The 21,228-nt window shown below is 56.6% G+C and overlaps 2 protein-coding genes across 3 annotated transcripts; one reads left to right on the forward strand and one right to left on the reverse strand.

Annotated features, from left to right (window-relative positions):
- The first annotated feature begins 2,789 nt into the window (after window positions 1-2,789).
- ORAI2 (ORAI calcium release-activated calcium modulator 2) lies at window positions 2,790-13,816 on the forward strand. Its single transcript, XM_060078821.1, has 3 exons — window positions 2,790-2,911; window positions 6,204-6,441; window positions 10,460-13,816. The coding sequence occupies exons 2-3, from the start codon at window positions 6,217-6,219 to the stop codon at window positions 10,997-10,999; spliced, it is 765 nt and encodes a 254-aa protein (XP_059934804.1). The 5' UTR covers window positions 2,790-2,911; window positions 6,204-6,216; the 3' UTR covers window positions 11,000-13,816.
- Window positions 10,356-21,185, reverse strand: ALKBH4 (alkB homolog 4, lysine demethylase). Of its 2 annotated transcripts, XM_060078820.1 has the most exons (4): window positions 21,010-21,168; window positions 18,114-18,311; window positions 16,858-16,899; window positions 15,348-16,535 (listed from the first exon to the last, which is right to left on the reverse strand). In XM_060078820.1, exons 1-4 carry the CDS (start codon window positions 21,130-21,132, stop codon window positions 16,161-16,163), a joined length of 738 nt encoding a protein of 245 aa, XP_059934803.1. In that variant the 5' UTR covers window positions 21,133-21,168; the 3' UTR covers window positions 15,348-16,160. The 2 variants fall into 2 exon arrangements, with proteins under 2 accessions (XP_059934802.1, XP_059934803.1); XM_060078819.1 differs by lacking the exons at window positions 15,348-16,535; window positions 16,858-16,899 and adding an exon at window positions 10,356-15,143 and having other exon boundaries at window positions 21,010-21,185.
- Window positions 21,186-21,228: the final 43 nt, after the last annotated feature.

The following is a 21,228-nucleotide window of genomic DNA, read 5'->3' on the forward strand; positions in this document are numbered from 1 at the left end:
ATGAGGAATTCAGCTGAGGGCCTGGTGAAGCTCGAGGGCCTTGGATCACACCCTGCCAGGCTGGGAAGAGACCCGGGTTGTAGGTGATGATCTGGGAGCTCTCAGGCAAAACGGGAGTGGGTGAGACCACTCAGATAGAAATGTGGAGAGAGGGACCCAGACAGGACCCTGAGAAACAGCCGTATCTAGTGGACAGATGGCAGAGGAGAGGCCTGCACCGGGGAATGTCCAGTGGCCTCACCAGAGAAGGAGGGAGTGTTTCCAGATGGAAGGAGGGGAACCCGGTGACAGACAGGGCAGTGGCCGAGACATCTGGACTTAGCAGCGCAAAGGGCAGCAGACTGCAGATGGCTGAGGAGGAAACAAAGGAAGTGATGACAGCTCTCTGAGAAGTGGGGAGAGGTGTCAGTAGGAGAAGCCGAAAGGAGGCTGAGAGGGAGAAAAATAGGTGTCAGAGTCAGGGGAGTGATGGGGGACTGAGTGAGGAAGAAGCATCAGAAAGTGGGATATTTGAATTTAAGTGTTCACGCTGGGAATTCCCCGGAGGTCCAGTGATTAGGACTCAGAATTTTCAATGCCGGGGCCTGTGTTCGATCCCTGGTCGGGGGAGTTCACAGAAGGTGATGATAATAAGGGCTAGGCCATAGGAGCAAATGGCCAAGGGGACAGAACTGCCGTGTCAGGGGACTGGATACATTGTCCATACCAGGTGTGAGGCCATCCTGGGGGAGAGAGGAAAACAGCAAGGACCACGGCATTCACTGATCGAGGGGGCACGCGTGGATGAGGCAACTAGAAGGTGGCTGACCCCTGGGATATGCCTCCCAGAGTTGGTCTTTTTCAAATGTGGGACAGCCGAGGCCTCGGGAGAGGAAGCAACTTGCCGAGAATGACAGCACAAACTGGAGCCCAGACATGGCGGCTGAGTGGCTGGTACCGTGGACCTGTACCTGAACCTCCTCGGCTCTGTGTAGCCCCTACTCAACTGCCTGGGCGCCTGAGGGGGGCTTGCAACTACTGTATTGTGATCAATAAATCTCTCTCCTTTCAACACAGTCACCACCCTTAATCTTCCAGGGTGGGGAAAGCCATTTTCTGGGTTTGGTTAGGAAACGAGCTCTGAAAAGCCCTGGTAACTGCGACTTACCTTCTGCTTCTGCCCAGACATGCTGGATAAATGTGCTCGGGGGTGGGGGCATGGCTAACTGGCCTAGGAAGCTTTCTAAAGGATGTGCAGTCAGGGTTCAAGGGTGAGAACGCAAGCGAATGACTGCTGCTGAAAGAATGTTCATCTATGAGGCAACTACTGCCGTTTACAAAGTGTTCAAAGTGTTTTCTTCCTGTTTTCCAGTCCACTTTTCTAGCTGCTTGAGGTGTGGAAGCCACACTATGCTTTTTGAGGACTTTGCTCCCTGAAATCCAGTGATCTCCTTCCTGTAGCCATGGGAGCGGGGCGGTATTCAGACCCTGGGATTTTCCTCCGCCCTTTGTTAGGGCACTAACCAGGGGGAAACTGGCTTAGTCTGCTCTTAAGTGTCCTCCTGGATTAAAAGGTATCATCCTGGCTCTCAGCACTGGCCCCTAAAATGCATCTTGCAGTATAAATGGATTTGCCCTGGCATCTGCTAACGTTTACTCTTCCAATTGTCAGAAAACTTGGACTGGTTGACACGAGTGGAATTTTTCTCTCTTTTTTCTTTCGTTTGGATAAATGTGTCACGGTCCAATGTTGTTGTGACAGATGGAAAAATCCTATGTAGGCCACGCAGGAAGTACTCTGAGGGACCGTGTGGCACGATGGGTTGACAGGAACCCATCTCTCCTCTTAGTGAATATTCACGTATACTTCCCTGAAAGATCGTTCCTGTTTGAAGGTCTCGGTTGTAAAACCGGAGAGTTCACCATTCCCGCGGAGAGGTTCCCTGCAGTCTCGGACAGAAGGAGCCAGAGGCACCGCAGAAACACTTTCTCCCCCAGCGCTCTGCCCACTGAGAACAGCTCTCGGCGCGCCAAGCATGCTGCACCCGGGTTAGGACCCGGCAGGTCTCGCTGGGCCTTTGGGTGAGGGTGCAGTCTGGGCGACCAGCTCCGGGGCGCGCTCTGCCTGGTGCCACCGTCCGCCCGACAAACTCGGGCGTCGCCGCCCACATCTCCCTGAACAGAGCCTCCCTTACACCCTTTCTCCCCACGCCTCCCGCCCCCCGCCGCACCCCCGCACACCCTGCAGTCTGATAACGGGATCCCACCCCACCACCGGGTCAGTGACCGGTCCCGGACGTTCTCTGCGGCTCACCCTGGAACCCCGTGCTCCCACTCGGCACTCAGACCCCCACACCTCGGGCCAAGCAGGGCTCAGCCTGACCTGGACTTGCTGGCCAGACCCAGGGGGCAGAGAAAGCGCAGCCTCCCCGTTCTGTCGCCAGGGCGCTCGGGCGGCCGGCGGGGCGGGAGAGCGAGGGATGCCCAGGCTTCCGGCTCTCCTCGCCGCCGCGGCGCGGATCCCTGCTCACTACTACCCGCGGCGCGCCCAGGAGACATGAGCAACCTTTCGCGGGTTTTTGGCGCCCTGGCGGGAGCAGTATTCACACAGCTGGGACCCCCGGGGCCCCTCCGGGAGGCCCCGCCCCTGCCAGCCCGCAGTGTCACGTGGCCCACGGCGCCCCCGCGGTCCGGTCACGTGACGGCAGCGCACTGTTGCCGGGGCAGCGGCTGCGGCGGGCCGGCGGGGGGGCGGGGCAGCTGGCGGGGGCGGGGCCGGGGGACCCCGAGGGACGGGCGGAAGGAGGGTGGGGGCCGCGCTCGGCGCCCCGGCCGGGCCACAGGGCCACTGGGCCACAGGGCCACACGGCCACGCCAGCGCCGCCTGCCGCGAGCCCGAGCCGGAGCCGGGCCGGGCGGGCAGAGCAGCTCGGTGAGTGCTCGCCGCGGGGGGTCTGGCGGGGGACTGGAATTGCACCCGGAGACTCGACGGGGGAGGGGACCGGCTTCCTCCTGGGCAGGCCTGGGACGCGACGTCTGCGGGGTTGGGAGGCGGCCAGGTGACCCCAACCCCGCGGGCTCCCCGGGCAGGGTGCGGCGCCGAGAGGACTCAGGTCGCGGGTGCGGGCTGAATGCGGGTCCTGCGGCTGCTGGGGCTTCCTGAGGGGAAGGGACAGGGATGCAGGCGGACTCCTCTAGGAGACCCAGGGGAGCAGGAGGGGCTGGGCCCCCGCCCTGCACGGGTGTGACAAAAAGAGAGTCAGAAACAGGCGTTTCTGCGTGGCACTCGCCATTGCTCGTGCCCCAGATGTTTAAAGGAAGTTAAGACAGGCAAACCCCAAAACCTACCGCCCGGAAATGTTTCCAACAGCCCTGCCAAGGAGAATAGCTAATCTTTAGAGAGAGCATCACTGTTATGCTACAAGACCTCTTTTCTCTGACTGCCCCTTATATGAAAACAAAACCAAAAAACCCACAAGGTTCAGCCAGGAGAGCATCCTTTGGAGCCTCTGCTACCTGACAGAAACGCAGGGCTCCATCTTGACCCACCCCACCCCCTGCCTGAGCCCAGCCCTGGAGTGTGAGGACCAGACTCTGCCCCTAGAGTGGGGGAGGCAGGGGGAGGAGGCCTGGCCCAGGGTAGGACGCTGGGGCCGGAAGGGTGAGGATGCATCTGAATCCAGTCTGGGCTGCTCCCTCTACAGGAAGTGGCTTCTCTGTCTTCAGGACCCACAGGCCTGCCTCAAGACCCAGGCTCCAAGCAGACAGACAGCCCTTCCTTCCCAAACCCTGCCACTCGAAGGACATCTGCAGGGCTGAGGCTGGCCTGCCTATTGCCCAGAGGCCACCATGGCCCAGAGGCCACCGTCAGACCTCACTGGCCATGAAGCTCTCCACTTTCCAATTTGAGCTCAGCTCTCGTTCATTGATGGTCCCTGTGCTTCCCTCTTCTTCACCCCATACATCCCTCTGGAGGCCACCAGGCCCTCCTGCCCCTCCCAGTAGGCCAAGCGTTTGAGCACACAGACCAGACTGAGGCTGCATTGTTCCCTGACCAGCTCCGTCCAAGCCCCTGCATCCGGGCACCGCCAGAGCAAGTCCAGCACAGTCATACTTTCCAGGCTCCTTGTACTCCCTGCATCCTGCCTTCCACCCCCGTTTCCCTGACCCCCTCTGCAGCTAGCTTTTCTGCCCTGCCTCTCAGAAGCTCCCACGTGGGCAGCGTCTTGTCTTTGAGGGAGGGTCCCTCTTTGCCAATGCTACCTTCACTACCTATGTCCTTGTCCCTATCCTGGCTCCCTAGCAGGGCCCCTCTCCCGGGTCAAGAGTAGAGGCAGCCAGCCCCTCCTGCACTCCCTCAGCCCTCATACCCCCTCCACTAAAGCAGCATTTAACTCACTGGATGAGATTCCCCCCGCCCTTATCTCACTCCCCCCCTGGACATCCTCACCTTTCATCTTTGATCCTTAAGTACCAAATGCAGTCTTACCTTCGGGCTCAGGAAGCATTTATTGGATGCAGGATGGAGAGATGGATCCTCTGAGGGGGCAAAGCTTGTGCCTTTTACCCCACCACACACTAGACAGTGTCTTCATCATAACTGTGGGCTCACTTCTGATACATAGGGGGAAAAAAAGAGAAAAAAATGTATTTCCAAATGACGCCATTCTCAATTATTTGGAGCCAGCCAATGGATTGGTTAGTGAACAACATTTCTCTGAATTCTCCCCAAGGGAAGGGACATTCCTGTGATTGAAGTGCTTGCAAGCGGTGCTGCTGGCTGCAGATGTGGATGGGGTGGGGGGGTGGGGGTGACCAAGGTTCCCAAGTCGGCCCTTCTGTAAATGACCTAGTAATTGGCATCCCAGGCAGAAATAGAAGAGCACAGAACTGTTTCCCGGGGCCCTATTGGCCGGTAAAAGCCGAGCCTCCGCAGCCTGGTGGAAGACAAAGAGGAAGGCACCCCAAAAGAGAGAGGCCTTCCCCGCCTCTAGGACCTTCCCAGAGAATCCTTTTAGGGGTTGGCATGGACAGGTCAAGTGTGGGGCATTTCCTCAGCCGCTGACCCTGATGAACACCCCCTACTCCGCCCACCCACCCCCAGCCAGGCTCCCTGGAACCTGGGAACACTGCTCTGTTTTGTAGTAGCCTTAAGAAGGCTTTTCACGGGGCCTATGCGGGCTTGAAGGTACAAGTTAATATCTGATGCCAAGTGAGCTGTGAGGTGCCTGTGCCCTTGAAGCCTGCCCTGCAGATTAATTCGAGCTGATCCCGCGGGCTGCTGCATGGGCCGGCCCCTTGGGCCACGCAAGACCGCCAATCCCCTATCTGGATTAGTGAGATTTGGGTTTAAATTCACAAATCTCGACAGATCAGCTCTTCTGATCTTCATCGTGTGTTACTGTCAAACCAGATGTCTACTGGGATACTCGAGGGGTCTCCAGCCTCCATTTCTCGGAACAAAAACAAAAAAACCCCACAAAAAACCGTGCTCACGTCAATTGGCCAATTCAGTTTTTCATTTTGCTAAAGGTTTCCATTGCAGCCTGGATGTGGCCTTAGTTATACAAACCAGGTATTTTCAGGGCGAACTGTGCTGATTAAAATCTAAGTTGGATTTGAGAAGTTAGCGGCTGCTTGGAAATGTTGATTTCATGGTTGGCACCTGGCCACTGGAAAGCAGTTTTGGTTCCACTCTCTTGTCTAAGAGCCCGGTAGGGTGGGGATATCCCTAGGTGAAGGTGAGCAGGTTGGAAAGGTCAGGTGTCACGCTCACATGGCAGGGTCAAATCCAGAAGTTTAGGTCCTAAAAGCTTCCTAAATACTACAGCTCCCTACTCCCTGAAGATAGGTGCACCTCTGAGGAGTCCTTAGGTGCTTTTGGCCAACCTTGGAATTCCATTCTCCCAAGAGCCACACTCAGTTGGAGCCTTTCTGAGCTCGGGGTGGGAGGCCAGATTCCTGCTTTGTGGAGGAACACTGGATGCTGCGATGGTTCCTGGAGATGCACCCCTGCCCCTCCTTTCCTGCAGGTGGTCCCCACATTCCTGTGTGAGGACTGCCTCAGAGGCCAGGGCTCCATACTTCTGCACCCCTGGATCCCACGGCCCTGGCACAGGGTGTATACAGCGGGCCCCCAGGGGAGGTTAAAGGGACTTGGATTCTGGCTTTTCCAGGCCCCGGGAACCCTCCGGGATGCCTGAGTGTGTCTCTGCCGCCCACAGCCTGGCTCCCACCATGAGCGCCGAGCTCAACGTACCTGTGGACCCCTCCACTCCCGCCTGCTCGGAGCCCGGCCACAAGGGCATGGATTACCGGGACTGGGTCCGCCGCAGCTACCTGGAACTGGTCACCTCCAACCACCACTCTGTGCAGGCCCTCTCCTGGAGGAAGCTCTACCTGAGCAGGGCCAAGCTGAAGGCCTCCAGCCGGACGTCCGCCCTCCTCTCGGGCTTTGCCATGGTGAGTGGAAACACATGGTGGGAAACACAGCCTGTGAAGTGGGCTTTTGCTAATTGAAATCCTGTGATGCTTCAGGGAGCAAAGCACTCCCTCCGGGCCCTGCTGACAGCCAGGATGGACCATTAGCAAGTCTCTGCCCAGGTCCCACCTCCTCCAAGGGGACTGCTCTGGCAACTGGGGGGGTGGCCTGGGGTATCCAGGGGAGTCCCCAAGCCCCAGAGCCCCCAGAAAGCCCACTCTCACATTCACATACCGTATTTACTTGGCAGGGAAGTTAGTGGGGTAATTAAAATAGCTTCAGGGTACAAGGTTTCCTGGGGAAAAGTCCCCACATCTGCACATCTCAGGCACCACCCAAGAGTTTGGGAATTTGAGCAGAAACTGTGGCATGGGTTGTGTTTGCTTAGTTTAGCCCAGCTGGGGACGCAGATGCTCCCTGAATGTGGTCTCTGGGGTGACGAAGCAGAGCCTCTGGCCTGACACCCGGCTGCCCGGCTGTGCTTTCCTTCTGAGTCATCCCCCAGGACAAGAGTCTGTCTGGGGAAAAACCACGGGCCCTGAAAAAGGGCCACATCCCCTGTTGACTTCAAAGCCTGCAGACCTTCATCCCTTCAGGGGATTGTCCCAGAGAGGGGGGATGTCAGGATTCCGGATTCCCAGCGAGAACTGCAGCCACCCCTCCTTTTCTTTCTCTGTTGTCTGCTCAGAGGTCCTATTGGGCTGGAAGCCTTTTTTTTTTTTAATGTAAAAACAATTGTTTTTCCATATCCCAGAGCCTCAGCTGTCCAATGGATACGCAGAAAATAAAAAGCTGTACGAGCGAGCCAGTGTGGCCACTCCCATGACAAGGGCCTACCCGTCATCGGCACTGGTCACCCGTGGAAAAATGAGACCTCATGTAGTCGGGGCGTGACTTCATACAGGGCAGGGCAGAGGTCACCACATTTAGAGGGCAGTCAATTTGGGTTTAGGTCTGTAGTTCAGAGCAAAGGCTTATTTAGGTCTTGCATTTTATTGCTTAAAACGTAATTACAAAAGTGTACAATCATATGGGACATAACTTTGGCTCAAAATCATTTTCTTCCATCACATTAAAAGAGGAATATTTTCTCAAGCTTAACTTTAAGAAATAGCAAGAGAAGTTTAGACGTCACCATTAAAATTAGATCTTGTTTTCTACCCTCACAGTAGGATATAATGCGTAGTAATACTATGCATGTACTGCATTAAATTTTTCTGGCCTATATTTATTATTATATATTTTTTAACTTTGGAAAACTGAGAAGTACTGCATGATGTAATGAAGTAGGATGGTTTCCTTTCTGTGCGGGGCCTGGGTCTCGGAAATCACTTCCCGTCTGCAGCTGTCCCTTGAGACCCCAGTCTTCCAAACATTTGGACTTCCAAATTTAGGGAGGAGTCTGCTCACCCAAGTTTGAAGGCTACAAAACCCCTCATTAAAATTTGCAAACAAGCCCTGTGAATAAAGCTGTAAAGCAAAGAGTGAATTCTGGAGGAGTACTTTGAGACTTAATGGCAGCCTTCAGGGGTGTGAACTGGCCTTAGAATGAGGACAGTGACCGTTGAATAATAATAATAATAATTCATTATTATTCATTCAATAGTATTATTCATTCAATAATAATGAATTATAATAATTCATTTCTTCAGCATTTATGGAGTATCTCCTCTGTAGCAAGTGCTTCCTTAAGCCGTTGGGGATACATTTCAGAAGCCACAGACCCCAGTAAATCAGATAATTATTCAGACTGCAGAGCAGCCCAGGCGAAAGAAATGATGAATACAGATCGTCAGCTAGTATCATGTCCACTGTGGAAACCACAGCTGAATAAGGGCAGGGACATGGAAAAATGAACAGGCTGTTCTGTAGGTAGAGTTCCCTCTCCATATTATGTATTCCCTAATTAGAATTGCAAAGCTGTTCCTTTTTCCAGCAAGTGCTTATGCCTGACCTTAAGCTTATTTCTTCATGTTTATCCTGCCCCTAACACAGGGAACCAGTGATCCAGGACCCCTTCATAAAAATCTTTGCATAAATACACTGAAAAATGGCCTTTGGCCTTTTCTCCTGAGGTTGAACAAAACTTTCCTCATAGGCCTTTTAATCTTCTTTGTTTCTCATCTCTGCACCCTCTGGAGTTTACAACATCCTTTTTTGTGGGGCCATATCCTTTGTGGTCACAAGAGCCTACCCAGGCTAAAAGGGCACTGAGCAAGGACCACCCCTCCTCTCGGTAGTGTGGCTGCTCTCTCTTTGGAGCAATAATCACTGCTGAGTTTCTGTTCAGCTGTGGTCCACTAGGACTGGCATATCTTCTTTTTACCTCCCAAATGTTCCATCTTCACTGAAGACGGAGTGAGAGGATGAGGTCCTCACTCTAAGAGGCAGTAGTTGCTAGAAGTTAGGAAATCTTTCTTGTAAATTTTTAAAAACAGGGATGGCTCTGGGAGTTCCCTGGCGGTCCAATGGTCAGTGGTTGGGACATGGCACTTTCGCTGCCGTGGCCCCAGGGTTCCCACGGGATTGCCCCAGCTGGGCTGGTGGCAGGTCGGGGAACTAAGATCCCACAAGACGTGCAGCATGGCCCAAAACAAACCAACAACAACAAAAAAGGGATGGCTCAGCTCTAGGAGACAAACAGTGTGAGTGGAAAAGCCTTCTGGCTTCTCTCTGCCTCCCTGTTCCCCCTTCCTTGACGGGTGTGGTTTCTTACCTTTGGGTGCCTGGGAGAAGGCCCTTGGTGAGCCTGGACTAAACCCTCCACTGGGGTTGGTCCACAGAGCTGGGGTGGGATGTGGGCTGCAGGGGAGTGGACTGGGTGTGACCTGGGGAAGCGTGGCAGGAGCCTGGCGCCCAGTCTGGACTTTGAAAGCCCCTTAGGGCTTGTGGTGAGCAGATCCCAGCCTAAATACACACTCACTGCTACAGAGATAAGCTGGGGCTTCAGGTCCTTCTGTGAGCCTTTTGTTCCCTTTCATTTAAAAGTGGTTTTTATTTTTTCAAAGTTAGCACATGCACAGTTTAAAATTAAGTACTGCAAAGGGCTTGTAACAAACCCCTGCAGCCCCGCGGTCCCACCCCTGGAGGCAGCCTCCGGCAGCCCCTCCGCCTCCACGTCTCTAATGACATTTGGGAATTGCTGTTTCTTGACTTACCCTTTTTACATATTTCCTGTTGGCCTCCTGCTCCCGTTGACTGCTGCTGCTGATTCAGCTCAGTTGTCCCAGCCCAGCCCCTTCCCAGCTTCCCCTCCTCACCGTTGTTTTCATTTATATGACCATTCCTGGCCTTTGGAGAGGTGGCTGCTCACTCCTGCTTTTGGTCTCAGCTGAGAGAGGCACCCTGTGGCTTGTGTGAGGCCATCCAGTGTATGGCTCTGAGCCCAGGGACCATCAGGAGCCTCCATCATTACTTCTTTTTACCTCTTAAAAGGTCAAGTTTGTTCTTTTGAGAAACATCAGTTGTTTTGCAGCTAAGCTCCACTGCAGCCTGGCTCTGATATCAACAGCAAAGTCGCATGTTCCCAGGGAAGTGTGGCCTCTGCCCTGGGCTGGAGCCCGGCACCCCAATATACCTACGTTCTTGGCATCCAGGATGCGATCACCGCCCTGCCCAGTGCTTCTCTGGCCTCTTCTGTACTTTGTAGATTTTCCCTTAATGAGATCTTCTTTCGCTAATCAGCAAAAAAAAAAAAAGTAAAGTTCAGGGCTTCCCTGGTGGCGCAGTGGTTGAGAGTCTGCCTGCCGATGCAAAGGACGTGGGTTCGTGCCCCTGTCTGGGAGGATCCCACATGCCGCGGAGCGGCTGAGCCCGTGAGCCATGGCCGCTGAGCCTGCGCGTCCGGAGCCTGTGCTCCACAACGGGAGAGGCCACAACAGTGAGAGGCCCATGTACCGCAAAAAAAAAAAAAAAAGTAAAGTTCAAAATATTTGATCAGCGAGCAGGGCGCCCTCTGCTCTGTGGGCACCCCAACCCAGCGCCCCCTCTGCCTTGCAGGTGGCCATGGTGGAGGTGCAGCTGGAGACTCAGTACCAATACCCACGGCCGCTGCTCATCGCCTTCAGTGCGTGCACCACAGTGCTGGTGGCCGTGCACCTGTTCGCGCTGCTCATCAGCACGTGCATCCTGCCCAACGTGGAGGCCGTGAGCAACATCCACAACCTTAACTCCATCAGCGAGTCTCCGCACGAGCGCATGCACCCCTACATCGAGCTGGCCTGGGGCTTCTCCACCGTGCTGGGCATCCTGCTCTTCCTGGCCGAGGTAGTACTGCTCTGCTGGATCAAGTTCCTGCCCGTGGACGCGCGCCACCAGCCCGGCCCCCAACCTGGCCCTGGGGGCCACACGGGCTGGCAGGCCGCCCTGGTGTCTACCATCATCATGGTGCCCGTGGGCCTCATCTTCGTGGTCTTCACCATCCACTTCTACCGCTCGCTGGTGCGCCACAAAACCGAGCGGCACAATCGCGAGATCGAGGAGCTACACAAGCTCAAAGTGCAGCTGGATGGGCACGAGCGCAGCCTGCAGGTGGTGTGAGCGTCCGCGCTCCTGGGCGGGGCCGATGCCTTGTCCGCGGCTGCATCCGCGTCAGCGTCCACGCCTCGCGTCGGGAGGGAACAGAACTCGCTTGCGGGATGGGGAATTTCAGAAATGCAAATTGCCAACGAGAGACACTGCCAGGCGGTTCAAGACCAAAGTTCTACTGTCTTCATGCTGTAAGACCTGGATCGTTTTCCTTCATAAGATGGAAATCTTCAGTTAAACGGGAGACCAATGCTAAGAGCTCAGGGCAAAGAAAGGACGAGTCCTCGGCCCTGGGCACTTCCTGAGGCTGGAGGCCGGGCTCCGAGTAGCACCGGGTGGTCACGGGTCACCTCGGAAACCTGGAGCGAGCGGCCAGCGGGGGCCGGGAGCCTGGCAGGGACCTGGAGAGTCGGGGCAGCACCATGGGTTCAGGGAAGGGATTGCCCCGTGACTCCTGAGCTGGGCTGGTGGCAGCTGGGTGGCACATCTGATGGTACCACCCTGCTATGATTAGACGAGGCACGGGCTTACAGCTTGGCCTGGTGCTTCCCTCCCTGCCCTGGAGGGAGCTGGGTGGCCTGGCTCGTGGGGCTGGGGAAGGAAGGCAGGAGCCCAGGGCACATGGCCCAGCAGGTGTGGTGGGTGCTCAGCAGGCGTCAGACTTGTCAGGCCCTGGGGGAGCCATCCAAGGGCGGAGGCCGGTCTGTGGGCGCCCACTGGAGGTGGCTGTTAACTGAGGGGTGCTCTGAGGCACACTGGGCTCAGATTCTCTCTTCCCTGCCAGCTGGATCCCTGGCCACATTGACCCAGCGAGGCCACCAGGCTGGGGAAAGGGCCCAAAGTCCAGAGGCCTCCGTCTCTCAGCCACAGACTGTCCCCTGAGCCGCCAGCTGACCCTCCGGGCTGTGGCTGCAGAAGGCAGGGGCACTCTCGCCCAGGCACCTGAGCCCGCCCGCCTCCCTGCTGCCTGTGGTCCCCAGCAGCGGGAGGGGGCAGCCAGGGGACTTCCTGTCTAGACAAGGCCGTGGCCGGGCCTGGTCTGTGGGTGGTAGCATCAGGGGCCAGCCCTGGCCAAACATGGGTCCTGCTTATAATGATGGCAGGGAAGGTGAGACCCTGTGTAGTGCTCCCCTCCTGGGCCCCTTGGCCGCAAGCACAGGCCCAGCTCACACTTCTATGCAGCCATGCACAGCACAGGTTCTGGTGTTTTTGAGGGGCGTCTGATAGACCTGAGCCCATGTTCTTGGACCGAACACATACATGCTACAGCTCAGCTTATATGTGAGCCTGCTGCACCCTGGGCCGCTTTTAAGAACCACATTTACCACACTGGCCAGCAGCCACCAGAGTGGTGCCTTTTCAGTCACTGGACTTCATGCTCTGACGGCTTTTCTGTCCACAGCCTGATATCTCTGTGGGGTCTGGGTTGCCTGTACCAAGAAGTGGGGGCAGGCCTGGCTGAGGTTTCTGGGACTGTGACATCCTGTTGAGAACCTGAACGTTAACACATAACTCTGAATGCTGAGAATCACCAGTGCAAATCATGGCATTTACGGGCAGCCTGGACATCGTGTCTTGCTGGGCCGGAGGAGAGCCCTAGCGCCTTCCAAAGGGCGTGTCCCTCGCATCCTCTGCAGACATCTGTCGCGACTTGCTTGCTCCCTAGCGCATGTCTCTCCCAGAGCCTTGCTGAAAAAGCTCCTCTGGTGTAATGTGTTTGCTTTGCAAAAGAACGTCAGCGTCACTGCAAGACGGCCACTTTGTGTCCTGGCAGGGACTAGACAGGCTGGCTCCTCCTCACTGCCGGGAGGGGACGGCAGCCCCTTCCTCTGGCCTCAGACTTTTGAGAGGGGCCTTGTTGGGCTCACTTCGGCCACCTTCCTGGGCCATCTGGTGCCCCTGCCCCATGTGCCAGACCCACAGAGTGCCGAGCTCCCCAGACTGCGGTGAGCACACTCTGGGTGTCAGCCAGGGGCCAGCTGTTACACCTGGCCCATGGGCAGAGTTTTTCTAGCCTGGCCACATCAGGGTCAGACACTAGGTGCCCAGTGACAGTGCCACATGGGTAGGAAAGATGCCACATAATCACGTTTTCGACACTGATTAGGAGAATAACGTTCTTGTAATTTCTTTTTCTTTCTTCCAGCGAGCTCTCGCAGCTCCAGTCTTTCTAGTTCCCAGAGGCATGGGGGCAAACTGAATTTCTGTGAGAACAGAGATGACTGTGGGCCTGGGGACTGATGATCAGGGGGGCACCCTCAGGACTGGAGAATTAGCTGCCATTTGGAGCTGCAGCAGGGCAGTCTGGGGAGGGGAGGGAAGCAAATTGCAGGCTAGAAATTTGGTTTCTGGAGGCTTAACCTGACTGTGAAGGGGGTTCCAAGTGCAGTGGCCTTTCTGTGGTGAGTGAGAGGCGCCACAGGCTGCCCCGGAGCCAGCGTGGGCTTGCCCTGTTTTCCTCTGAGCAGAGCCTTCCTGGTGCTCATAAAAACAAGTGCCCACAGATACGCTGAGGCCCTTTCCAAAGTGGAACACGGTCTCCATTTAGTACCTGACCAGAAGTTTCAAAACTCAAGCGTTTCTATTTTAGACAAACTGCCAGGGCAGAATGTATTTCAGTGTCTTCTAGGAAGGTCTGTTGAGGATAAAGCTGCCTAAGCCTGAGCAGATCGAGGCTCATCTGCACTGCTCACCTGTCTTGTCCCGATTAATTCATTATGCATGACGCTGTGGAGACCACATGCGGTGTGCACACCCCCTGTCCTGTGTATGGATTTTTAAAACAGTTGACCTGGACTGAACTGAATAAATAAGTACTTAAGTTATGAATTGCTCTCTGCTCTTGGTGGAACGCCGTGGAGAGAGGTGATGCTTGGAAGCCCCTCCCTGCCAACCACTGGCCACCAGTGTTCCATATCCCACACCCCATGGGGTCAAGCATGACCCGGGCAGAGTGCAACTCAGAAGCTGTCAGCAGCTCTGAGGTCTGAAACAGTAATAACCTCACATCTTCTACCCATCCTGTTCTCCAATCCAACACGCTCCCTAAATGAAGGGCCTGGGAGTTCCCTGGCAGTCCAGTGGTTAGGACTAGGCGCTTTCACTGCCGTGGGCCTGGGTTCAATCCCTGGTCACGGAACTAAGATCCTGCAAGCTGCGTGGCACGACCAAAAGTAAACAAATTAAATAATAAATAAATAAATGAAGGGCCTGCAGGCTGGGACACCGGGCAACCTTGTTAAGAGAGACAGATAAAGGAGAAAATGACCTGAAGTGGTACCAACGATTTTTAAGCTCAAAGTATGCCACTGCCCTCAAGCTGTGACAAATTAACCCGGGCAAGTGGCCACGGCGCAGGTCAAAGGGGACCGACTTGAGGCCCGTTCCCGTCGAGCCAGCTCGCGGACAGGGCTCGCGCTGCCGGGCACCAGGGTGTCAAGCAGTCTCCTCTTAAGACCTGAGAAAGACCCTCGGGCTGGGCGCCCCCTTCAATGCCGGCTAATGGTCCACTCTGGAGCCAGCACCCCCGGCCAGGCCCAGCGCCAGCTCCCGTCCCGGGGGAGGCGGCTCACGTGGGTCTCCCCTGAAAGGAGAGCGAGGTTTGCAGGAGCTCCTGCCCCAGTTCCCGCTGCCTCCCGCTGGGGCCAAACTCGGCTGACAGCTCCCTGAAGGTGGCGCTCACGCGGCGGGCCCCGATGTGCCTGCGGTGGATGGCGTGCTTCCACTGGTGCCGCGCGGCTCGCGTGAGCACCAGCAGAGCGCGGCGGGGCAAGGGGACAGCCACCTCCACCTCCCGGCACGGGACAGACCTGCCGGGGGCCGTCGCGCCTTCCACCGGGGCCTGCGGGAAGCCGGACGGGGCCAGGCAGAGCAGCAGGCTGCCAGGTGCCTCCCGGGACATGGACAGCACGGTGGGGGACAGCAGGTTGAGGCTCACCAGCCGCTCCCCCCACAGCCAGGTGTCGTCCAGGTGCGGGTCGATGGCCGAGCCCCGCTCCGGGCAGTAGTCCAGGTTACACTGCTCCACGGGCCGGAAGTCCTCCAGGACGGGGTAGAGGCCCATTCTCCGCACCACCTCCCGGCTGAAGCTGGGGAGGCCCTGGAAGCCGGCGGTCTTTAGCTTCTGTTTCCGAAAGTTGACTTTGGGGCCATAGTCCTGAAGGATGAGGACAGAAAGGAAGTGGGGAGCTGTCTGAGTTTACAGAAATGGCATCACACGCCAGGGCTGAAGAATCCAATCACAGTGACCAAGACCAGCAAAGATTTCAGACTTCATGGAGCTGACATTCTGGCAGGAGGAGGCCGACACCAAGGAGGTAAATATAAACAGCAAACATCAGATGGCGGTAAATGCTGAGGAGGAAAACAAAGCAGGGGAGGGGGATGTGAAGCATCGGGGGGACATCTCAGCCCAGGTACCCCAGGAAGCAGAGCTAGAGACAAGAGGCCCATGCACGGCATCCCCAGGACGCGGTGCTGGGGAGCCGGGAAGGAGCCGAGCAAGGCAGGGCAGGCCAGCCCATGGCAGCGTTACCCATCTGGTCAACACTGGGTGCAACTGGGCTTCAGGACCACAAGGGAGAAGAGTCTCCACAGGACCCAGCGGCGGTTCCACTCCTAGCCTCACACCCAAGAGAACTGAAAATACACGTCCACGCAGAAGTCTGTACTAGAATAGTCACAGCAGCACTATTCATGACAGCCAAAAAGTAGAAGCAACCCAAGTGTCCACCAACGGATGAATGATGAACAAAGAGTGGTCCGTCCATCCAACGGAATGACATTCAGCCACGAAAGCAATGCAGCATCGATACAGCTGCAAAGGGGTGAACCCTGAGAACGTCATGCTCAGTGAAAGATGCCTGATACAAAGGGTCACGTATTACATAATCCTAGCTATACAAATGTCCAAAAGAGGAAAATCCACAGAGACAGAAAGTAGATTAGTGCTTGCTGGGGAATGAGGGAATGCAGAGTGACTGGCAATGGGTACGCATTTCCTCTGGGGTGATGAGAATGTTCCAGAACAAGACAGTGGCGACAGTTGCACAACACTGTGGATACACTGAAAACCAAACCAGTGAATTATACACTTGAAATGGGTGGATTTTATGGTGGGTGGCTTCTATTTAAAAAACAAAGACACCCTAGGGAGGAGCCTTGTAGATACACCTCAGGTCTGTGGCCTGAGGGATGGGGGGCATCTAGCCGCACCCCTGCTCCCTCGGGCCCCCGCCTCGTGGAGGGTGGCTCCATCTGCTGGTGGAGTCTTTCTCCTTCCCTGTTCCACACGGCCCAGTGCGGGGCCCAGTGCGGGGCCCCGCCGGCTCCTGCGGGCCACTCCAACTCCTCGGCAGCAGCAGGCAGAAAGGCTGGGACAGGCGGGCCACGGCCAGGAGACTCCGAGGAACCCAGGAGGTGGGGGTGACTGCCGTGGGGACAGCAGACAGCAGCACTGGAGACAAAGGTCGGGCTGGCGGCCAGTGCAGGGCCTTCTGGGGCATGGTAAGGCCTCTGTGTTTACGTTGAGATGGGAGGCCTGGAGGGCCTGTAACAGAGCAGTGACTTGATCCAACCGGATGTCGGCGGGATCACTTCCTCCCTACTGAAACCAACTGAGGAGGACCGAGGGCTGCCCAGGAAGTGCTAGAGGCAGGTGGTGGCAGCGGCAGGCGGGGTGTGTTCTCAGATTCAGGATATGTTTTGAAGGAATACAGAGCTGACAGGAATTACCGATGAAAGAGAGGAACGTGGAAAGATCCAGGGTTTCTGGCCTGAGCAGGTGAAAGATGGAATTTGCCGAGATGGAGCCACGGCTCAGCTTAGGGATGCCAGGGCTGGAGGTACGAGCGCGGGAGCCCCAAACTCACCAACGTGCGGGGCCGGGCCTCACTGAGATCAGTAAGGAGTGTCTGGAGAAGGAAAAGGAGAGGCCTGAGGACTGAGCCCGAGAACCAGCCGCTGGCTTTAGGCAGGAGGTGGGCGATGGAGGCAGTTTTTGAGTGGGTGAAGCGGCAGCAAGAAGAGAGGACCTGAAGAGAACGGAGAGCTCTTCTGAGGAGCTCTGCTGCAGAGACGAGAGAGACAGAGCTTACTGGGAGGCCGGTGGGAAAGAGCAGCCTTGAGTACAGAAGGGGGCGATGCGGGACAAGTTCCGAGGAGAGGGGCAGCATCTGGCGCGCAGCTGGAGTGGGGCTCGGGAAGAAGCCTCGCACAGGCGAGAAGGCAATGTCTGTAGATGCACCTGTTCCCTCAGAGAGGCCCAGTCGTTAGTGGGGAGGGAAGAGGGGAAGGAGAGGTTTGGAAGGAGGGCAGCAAAGCGAACGACCTGCCGAGTGGGAAGGGCCCGGCTCGGGATGGAGAGCCAGAGCCAGGGTGGCCACCAGCAGGGGGCGCGGGTGCTGGACCCGACCAGGGCTTTGGGTGAGCGGGAAGAGCCTGGCCAAGTAAGAGGAGAAAGGGCGAGGGGCACCTGAGCAAGTGCCTGTACTAGCTGGTCACAGGACTGAAGATGGGTGAGGACACATGACAGGAGGAGGAGGGAATGTGGAAAGGTGGCCGATGGCTGGTTCGCAGGTCCTGGAGGGGGCGAGGATTGCTGGGGATGAGGAACAGAAAAGGAGAGGAGCGGACCCAGGGAGGAGGGGACTGTGATCCCTGGCAAGGGAAGGTTCAGGATCTGGAGGCCCAAGTATCAGTGGGAAGAGGGCTGGGGAGACTAGAAACTGACGGGGAGAACTTTGGATGGGGGGTAGGGGGATGGGGGGCAACTGGCAGCCTTTGAGAAACCCTCTGTGAGGGTCACCAGCACTAGGCCAGTTGGGGAGAGGGCAGAGAGAGCTGAGTGGCCATCTGCCTTTGAGCCCCGCCTTATGGAAAGGTAAGCAGGCCATGCCCAGGCCCCTGGCCCTGCCCCTTCCCAACGCACCCCATTCAGCAGCCCTGCCCGCCCCCACACCCCCGCCCCGGTCGGCGAACTTGTCACCTAATGGCTCTGGGGAGTGGTGAGAGGTGGCTGCAAAGGAAGGCCCTGAGAGGGAGGTGAGCAAAGGGGCTCTGGGGTTGGGAGCCCGGCACGGCCCCGTAGCATGACTGCCCTCTCTGGCCCAGCTCTGGCCCAGCCTACCTGCTTCCGCCGCCCGGACTGTGAGAGCTTCCAGGGGTCGCGGTCCATCAGCCGTACCATCTCAGCTTCTTCCGCCGGGGTCACAAAGTCCTCGATCAGCGTCACGCCTGGGAAGGGGAAGGCCCAGCCTTCAAAGTCGCACTCCTCGGCCCCTACAGCCCAGCCGGTGTCGGCGTAGTAAATGAACCGGTGTGTTTTCTGCAAAAGAAAGACAGGGGCGGGAATTCCCTGGCGGTCCAGTGGTTAGGATTCGGTGCTTTCACTGCGAGGGACCCAAGTTCGATCCCTGGTCAGGGAACTAATATCCCGCATGCCACTTGGTGTGGCAAAAAAAAAAAAAAAAAGACGGGACAGGGGTCCTGGAGCCACTGGAGCCCTTCCGCACACCGCACACCGCACTCACACGCCCCGAGAAGCAGCCCCACCCAGCAGTGCACCCTCCCCTGCAGCACTTTGGGAGGCAGCTAGAGTCTAGAGGGAGGCGGGACCCCTGCCCAGGGCTGCCTCCTGGGAAAGGCCCTCAGCCCCTGCCTTTCTCACTTTCCCGTCTGTAAAAGGGAAAAGAGTACGCAGAACCATTCTTTCATCCTCCATTTTACAGATGAGGTGACTGAGGCTCAGCAAAGTTAAGGAACTAGCCCGAGGCTGCATAGCTGGGGCACAGCCTCCGAGGCCACACTGTTCCTGTGTCGCTGTGGGGCACTGTCTGCCCTCCCCAGGCTGGTGAGGGCTAAAGGGGAGGACCGTGTGAAGGCAGCCAGCCCTGACCAGGAGCTGGAGAAATCTGCTCCCCTACAGCTAAGGCCACGGGCCTGCCTAGGAGGTGAGCAGCACATGCTGGGAGGCCAGAGGGAGCCCTTTCCGGCTGCGGTGTGGGTGTCTCTGGGGCCTGCCCTGCACTGTGGAAGCCACTGGCACTGCCTGAATTTCCCATCTAAAAAGAGCAAAACTGGGAGTTCCCTGGTGGTCTAGTGGTTAGGATTAGGTGCTTTCACCATCATGGCCTCGGTTCAGTCCTTGGTCGGGGAACTGAGATCCCACAAGCTGAGTGGCATGGCCCCATACATACATATGTACATAAAATTTGGGGAAAAACACAGAGAAGAACTTGCCAGTCACCCAGAGGAGTGCCAGGCTGACAACCTTCTGTGGCAGGGCCTTCAGGATCTGCCTCTGGTTCTGAGCAGAGGCCACCCTTCTCCTGGGCCTCCAGCCAGTGACCCAGCACAGGCCTGGCCATTTCTGCCCAACGTGGGACTGCCTACCAGGCCGTCTTTGCTCCGGAGCTTCCGGTTGGGTTGGCCAGGACTTTGTCAGATCTACAGGGCAGTCTGAGGTGTTCCCTGCCCAGTGAATTCTGCGTCCTCCCGCTTTATGTTCTACAGGTATCGCCAGCACCCACACCCCAACCCTGAACCACCATGTCTCTGTCTCCTGGCACCTCACATAGCACACACGGAAAGTTAAGGAGTCATCCCGTACATTTCACTTGTCCCTCAGCCATCAGGTTGGGAAGATGCTACCCCCGCGGTGCCCTGAGCCTCCACACCCACGGCCATGGGCACAGTTCAGACCTTTGGCAAGGTCTGAAAAACTCTTTTTTAATAAAGTTTTTAACTGTGGTCAAATATATACAACCACATATACGTTATACATTTAAAATTGATCCTCAGCCACATTTTTAAGTGCACATTTCAGTGTGTTAAGTATATCACATTGTTGTACAACCAATCTCCAAAACTTTCTCACCTTGCAAAACTAAATCTACCCATTAACACCTCTCCCCCTCCCTTCCCCCCAGCCGTTGGCACCCACCATCCTTTTCTGTCTCCGTGAATTTGACTACTTTGGATGCTTTACATAAGTGGAGTCATACAGTATGTCTTCTGACTGGCTTATTTCACTCAGCATAACGTCCTCAGGGTTCATCTGTGTGGTAGCACGTGCCAGACTTTCCTTTCTTCCTTTTTTAGGACTGAATAATATTCCACTGTACGGATGGACCACATTTTGTTCTTCCTTTCATCTGTCCGTGGACACTTGGGCTGCTTCCACCTTTTAGCTATTGCGAGTAACTCTGCTATGAACATGGGTGTACAGATATCTCTTCATGACCCTGCTTTCAATTCTTTGGGGACCATATCCAGAAGTGGGATTGCTGGGTCATATGGTAGCTCTACATTTAATTTTCTGAGGAACAGCCACTGTTTTTCACAGGACCTTCTGAGCTTTTATCACGGACAGTGTGACAGTTTCTTTACTGGCTTCCCAGCCTCCTTTCCTTCCTATCCACCCCTCCCCTCCCCAGGATCTTTCTAAAATTCACAGGTAACTTCCTTTAAAACCCTCAAGAGCTCGCCATGGCCCTCAGAACAAGTCCCGCCTGCCTTCCGTGGTCAGGCCCCACCGGCCTCATCTCCCTCACCTGAAGCATCATCCACCTTCCCCAGGCCTTGGCCCAGCTGGATGGTCCTTGCCCCGCTCAAAGCCTCTGAGTCCTTTTTTGTTAATTCGTTGGAATGAGTTTCCTCCTTGCCCGTTTCCGTCCAAGGCCTTCTGGGGCCCTCTGCCCTGGTTTTCAGCACCCCCTACTCTCTCCGTGTCGTCTAACCACGAGCCCGTGAAGCTCCCAGCCCCAGACACAGGGGGGCTACGTTTGCTGTCAGACTCCCCCCAGGTTCCAGAGGTGAGCTGTGGTCGGACTGCATCCACGTCCCAGCCCCTTTCCCACTCCAGGCCCACTGCTCAAAGCCCTCATCTCCTCACCCCGCAACGCCCTCATCCCCAGGGCCGCTGACACGGTTTGATCAGGAGCCCGTCTTCACGGACAACCCGGGCCTCAGTTTCCCCGGATGAAGAATGGAGTTGTGGGCGCGGCCCCTCTCCCAGCCCTCACCTGCGGGGGGTGCTGCCAGGGCGGGTCAGCTCCGCGCTGCCGCTCGCAGATCAGACAGGTCCGGATACCCTTGCAGCCACATTCCCGAAGGACCTCAGGGGCCGCCACAGCCGCAGCCGCCATCGCCGCGTCCTGGCAGCCAGGGCGCAGGCACGGAGCCGTGGGCGCCGCTGGGAGTTGTAGTGCGCGCGCATGGCACGAGGTCCGCGCGGCCGCTTC

Source organism: Mesoplodon densirostris, chromosome 16, assembly GCF_025265405.1.
Source record: "Mesoplodon densirostris isolate mMesDen1 chromosome 16, mMesDen1 primary haplotype, whole genome shotgun sequence".
Lineage (NCBI taxonomy): Eukaryota > Metazoa > Chordata > Mammalia > Artiodactyla > Ziphiidae > Mesoplodon > Mesoplodon densirostris.

Excerpts from the sequence above, each read along its gene's own strand:
- ORAI2 (XM_060078821.1), top strand. The coding sequence starts at position 6,217 with ATGAGCGCCGAGCTCAACGTACCTGTGGACCCCTCCACTCCCGCCTGC. Across the intron at positions 6,442-10,459 it reads TCCTCTCGGGCTTTGCCATG|GTGGCCATGGTGGAGGTGCA; the intron begins GTGAGTGGAAAC and ends TCTGCCTTGCAG.
- ALKBH4 (XM_060078819.1), bottom strand. The coding sequence starts at position 21,132 with ATGGCGGCTGCGGCTGTGGCGGCCCCTGAGGTCCTTCGGGAATGTGGC. Across the intron at positions 18,312-21,009 it reads CCTGGCAGCACCCCCCGCAG|AAAACACACCGGTTCATTTA; the intron begins GTGAGGGCTGGG and ends TTTCTTTTGCAG. Across the intron at positions 15,144-18,113 it reads AGTCCGGGCGGCGGAAGCAG|GACTATGGCCCCAAAGTCAA; the intron begins GTAGGCTGGGCC and ends CTCATCCTTCAG.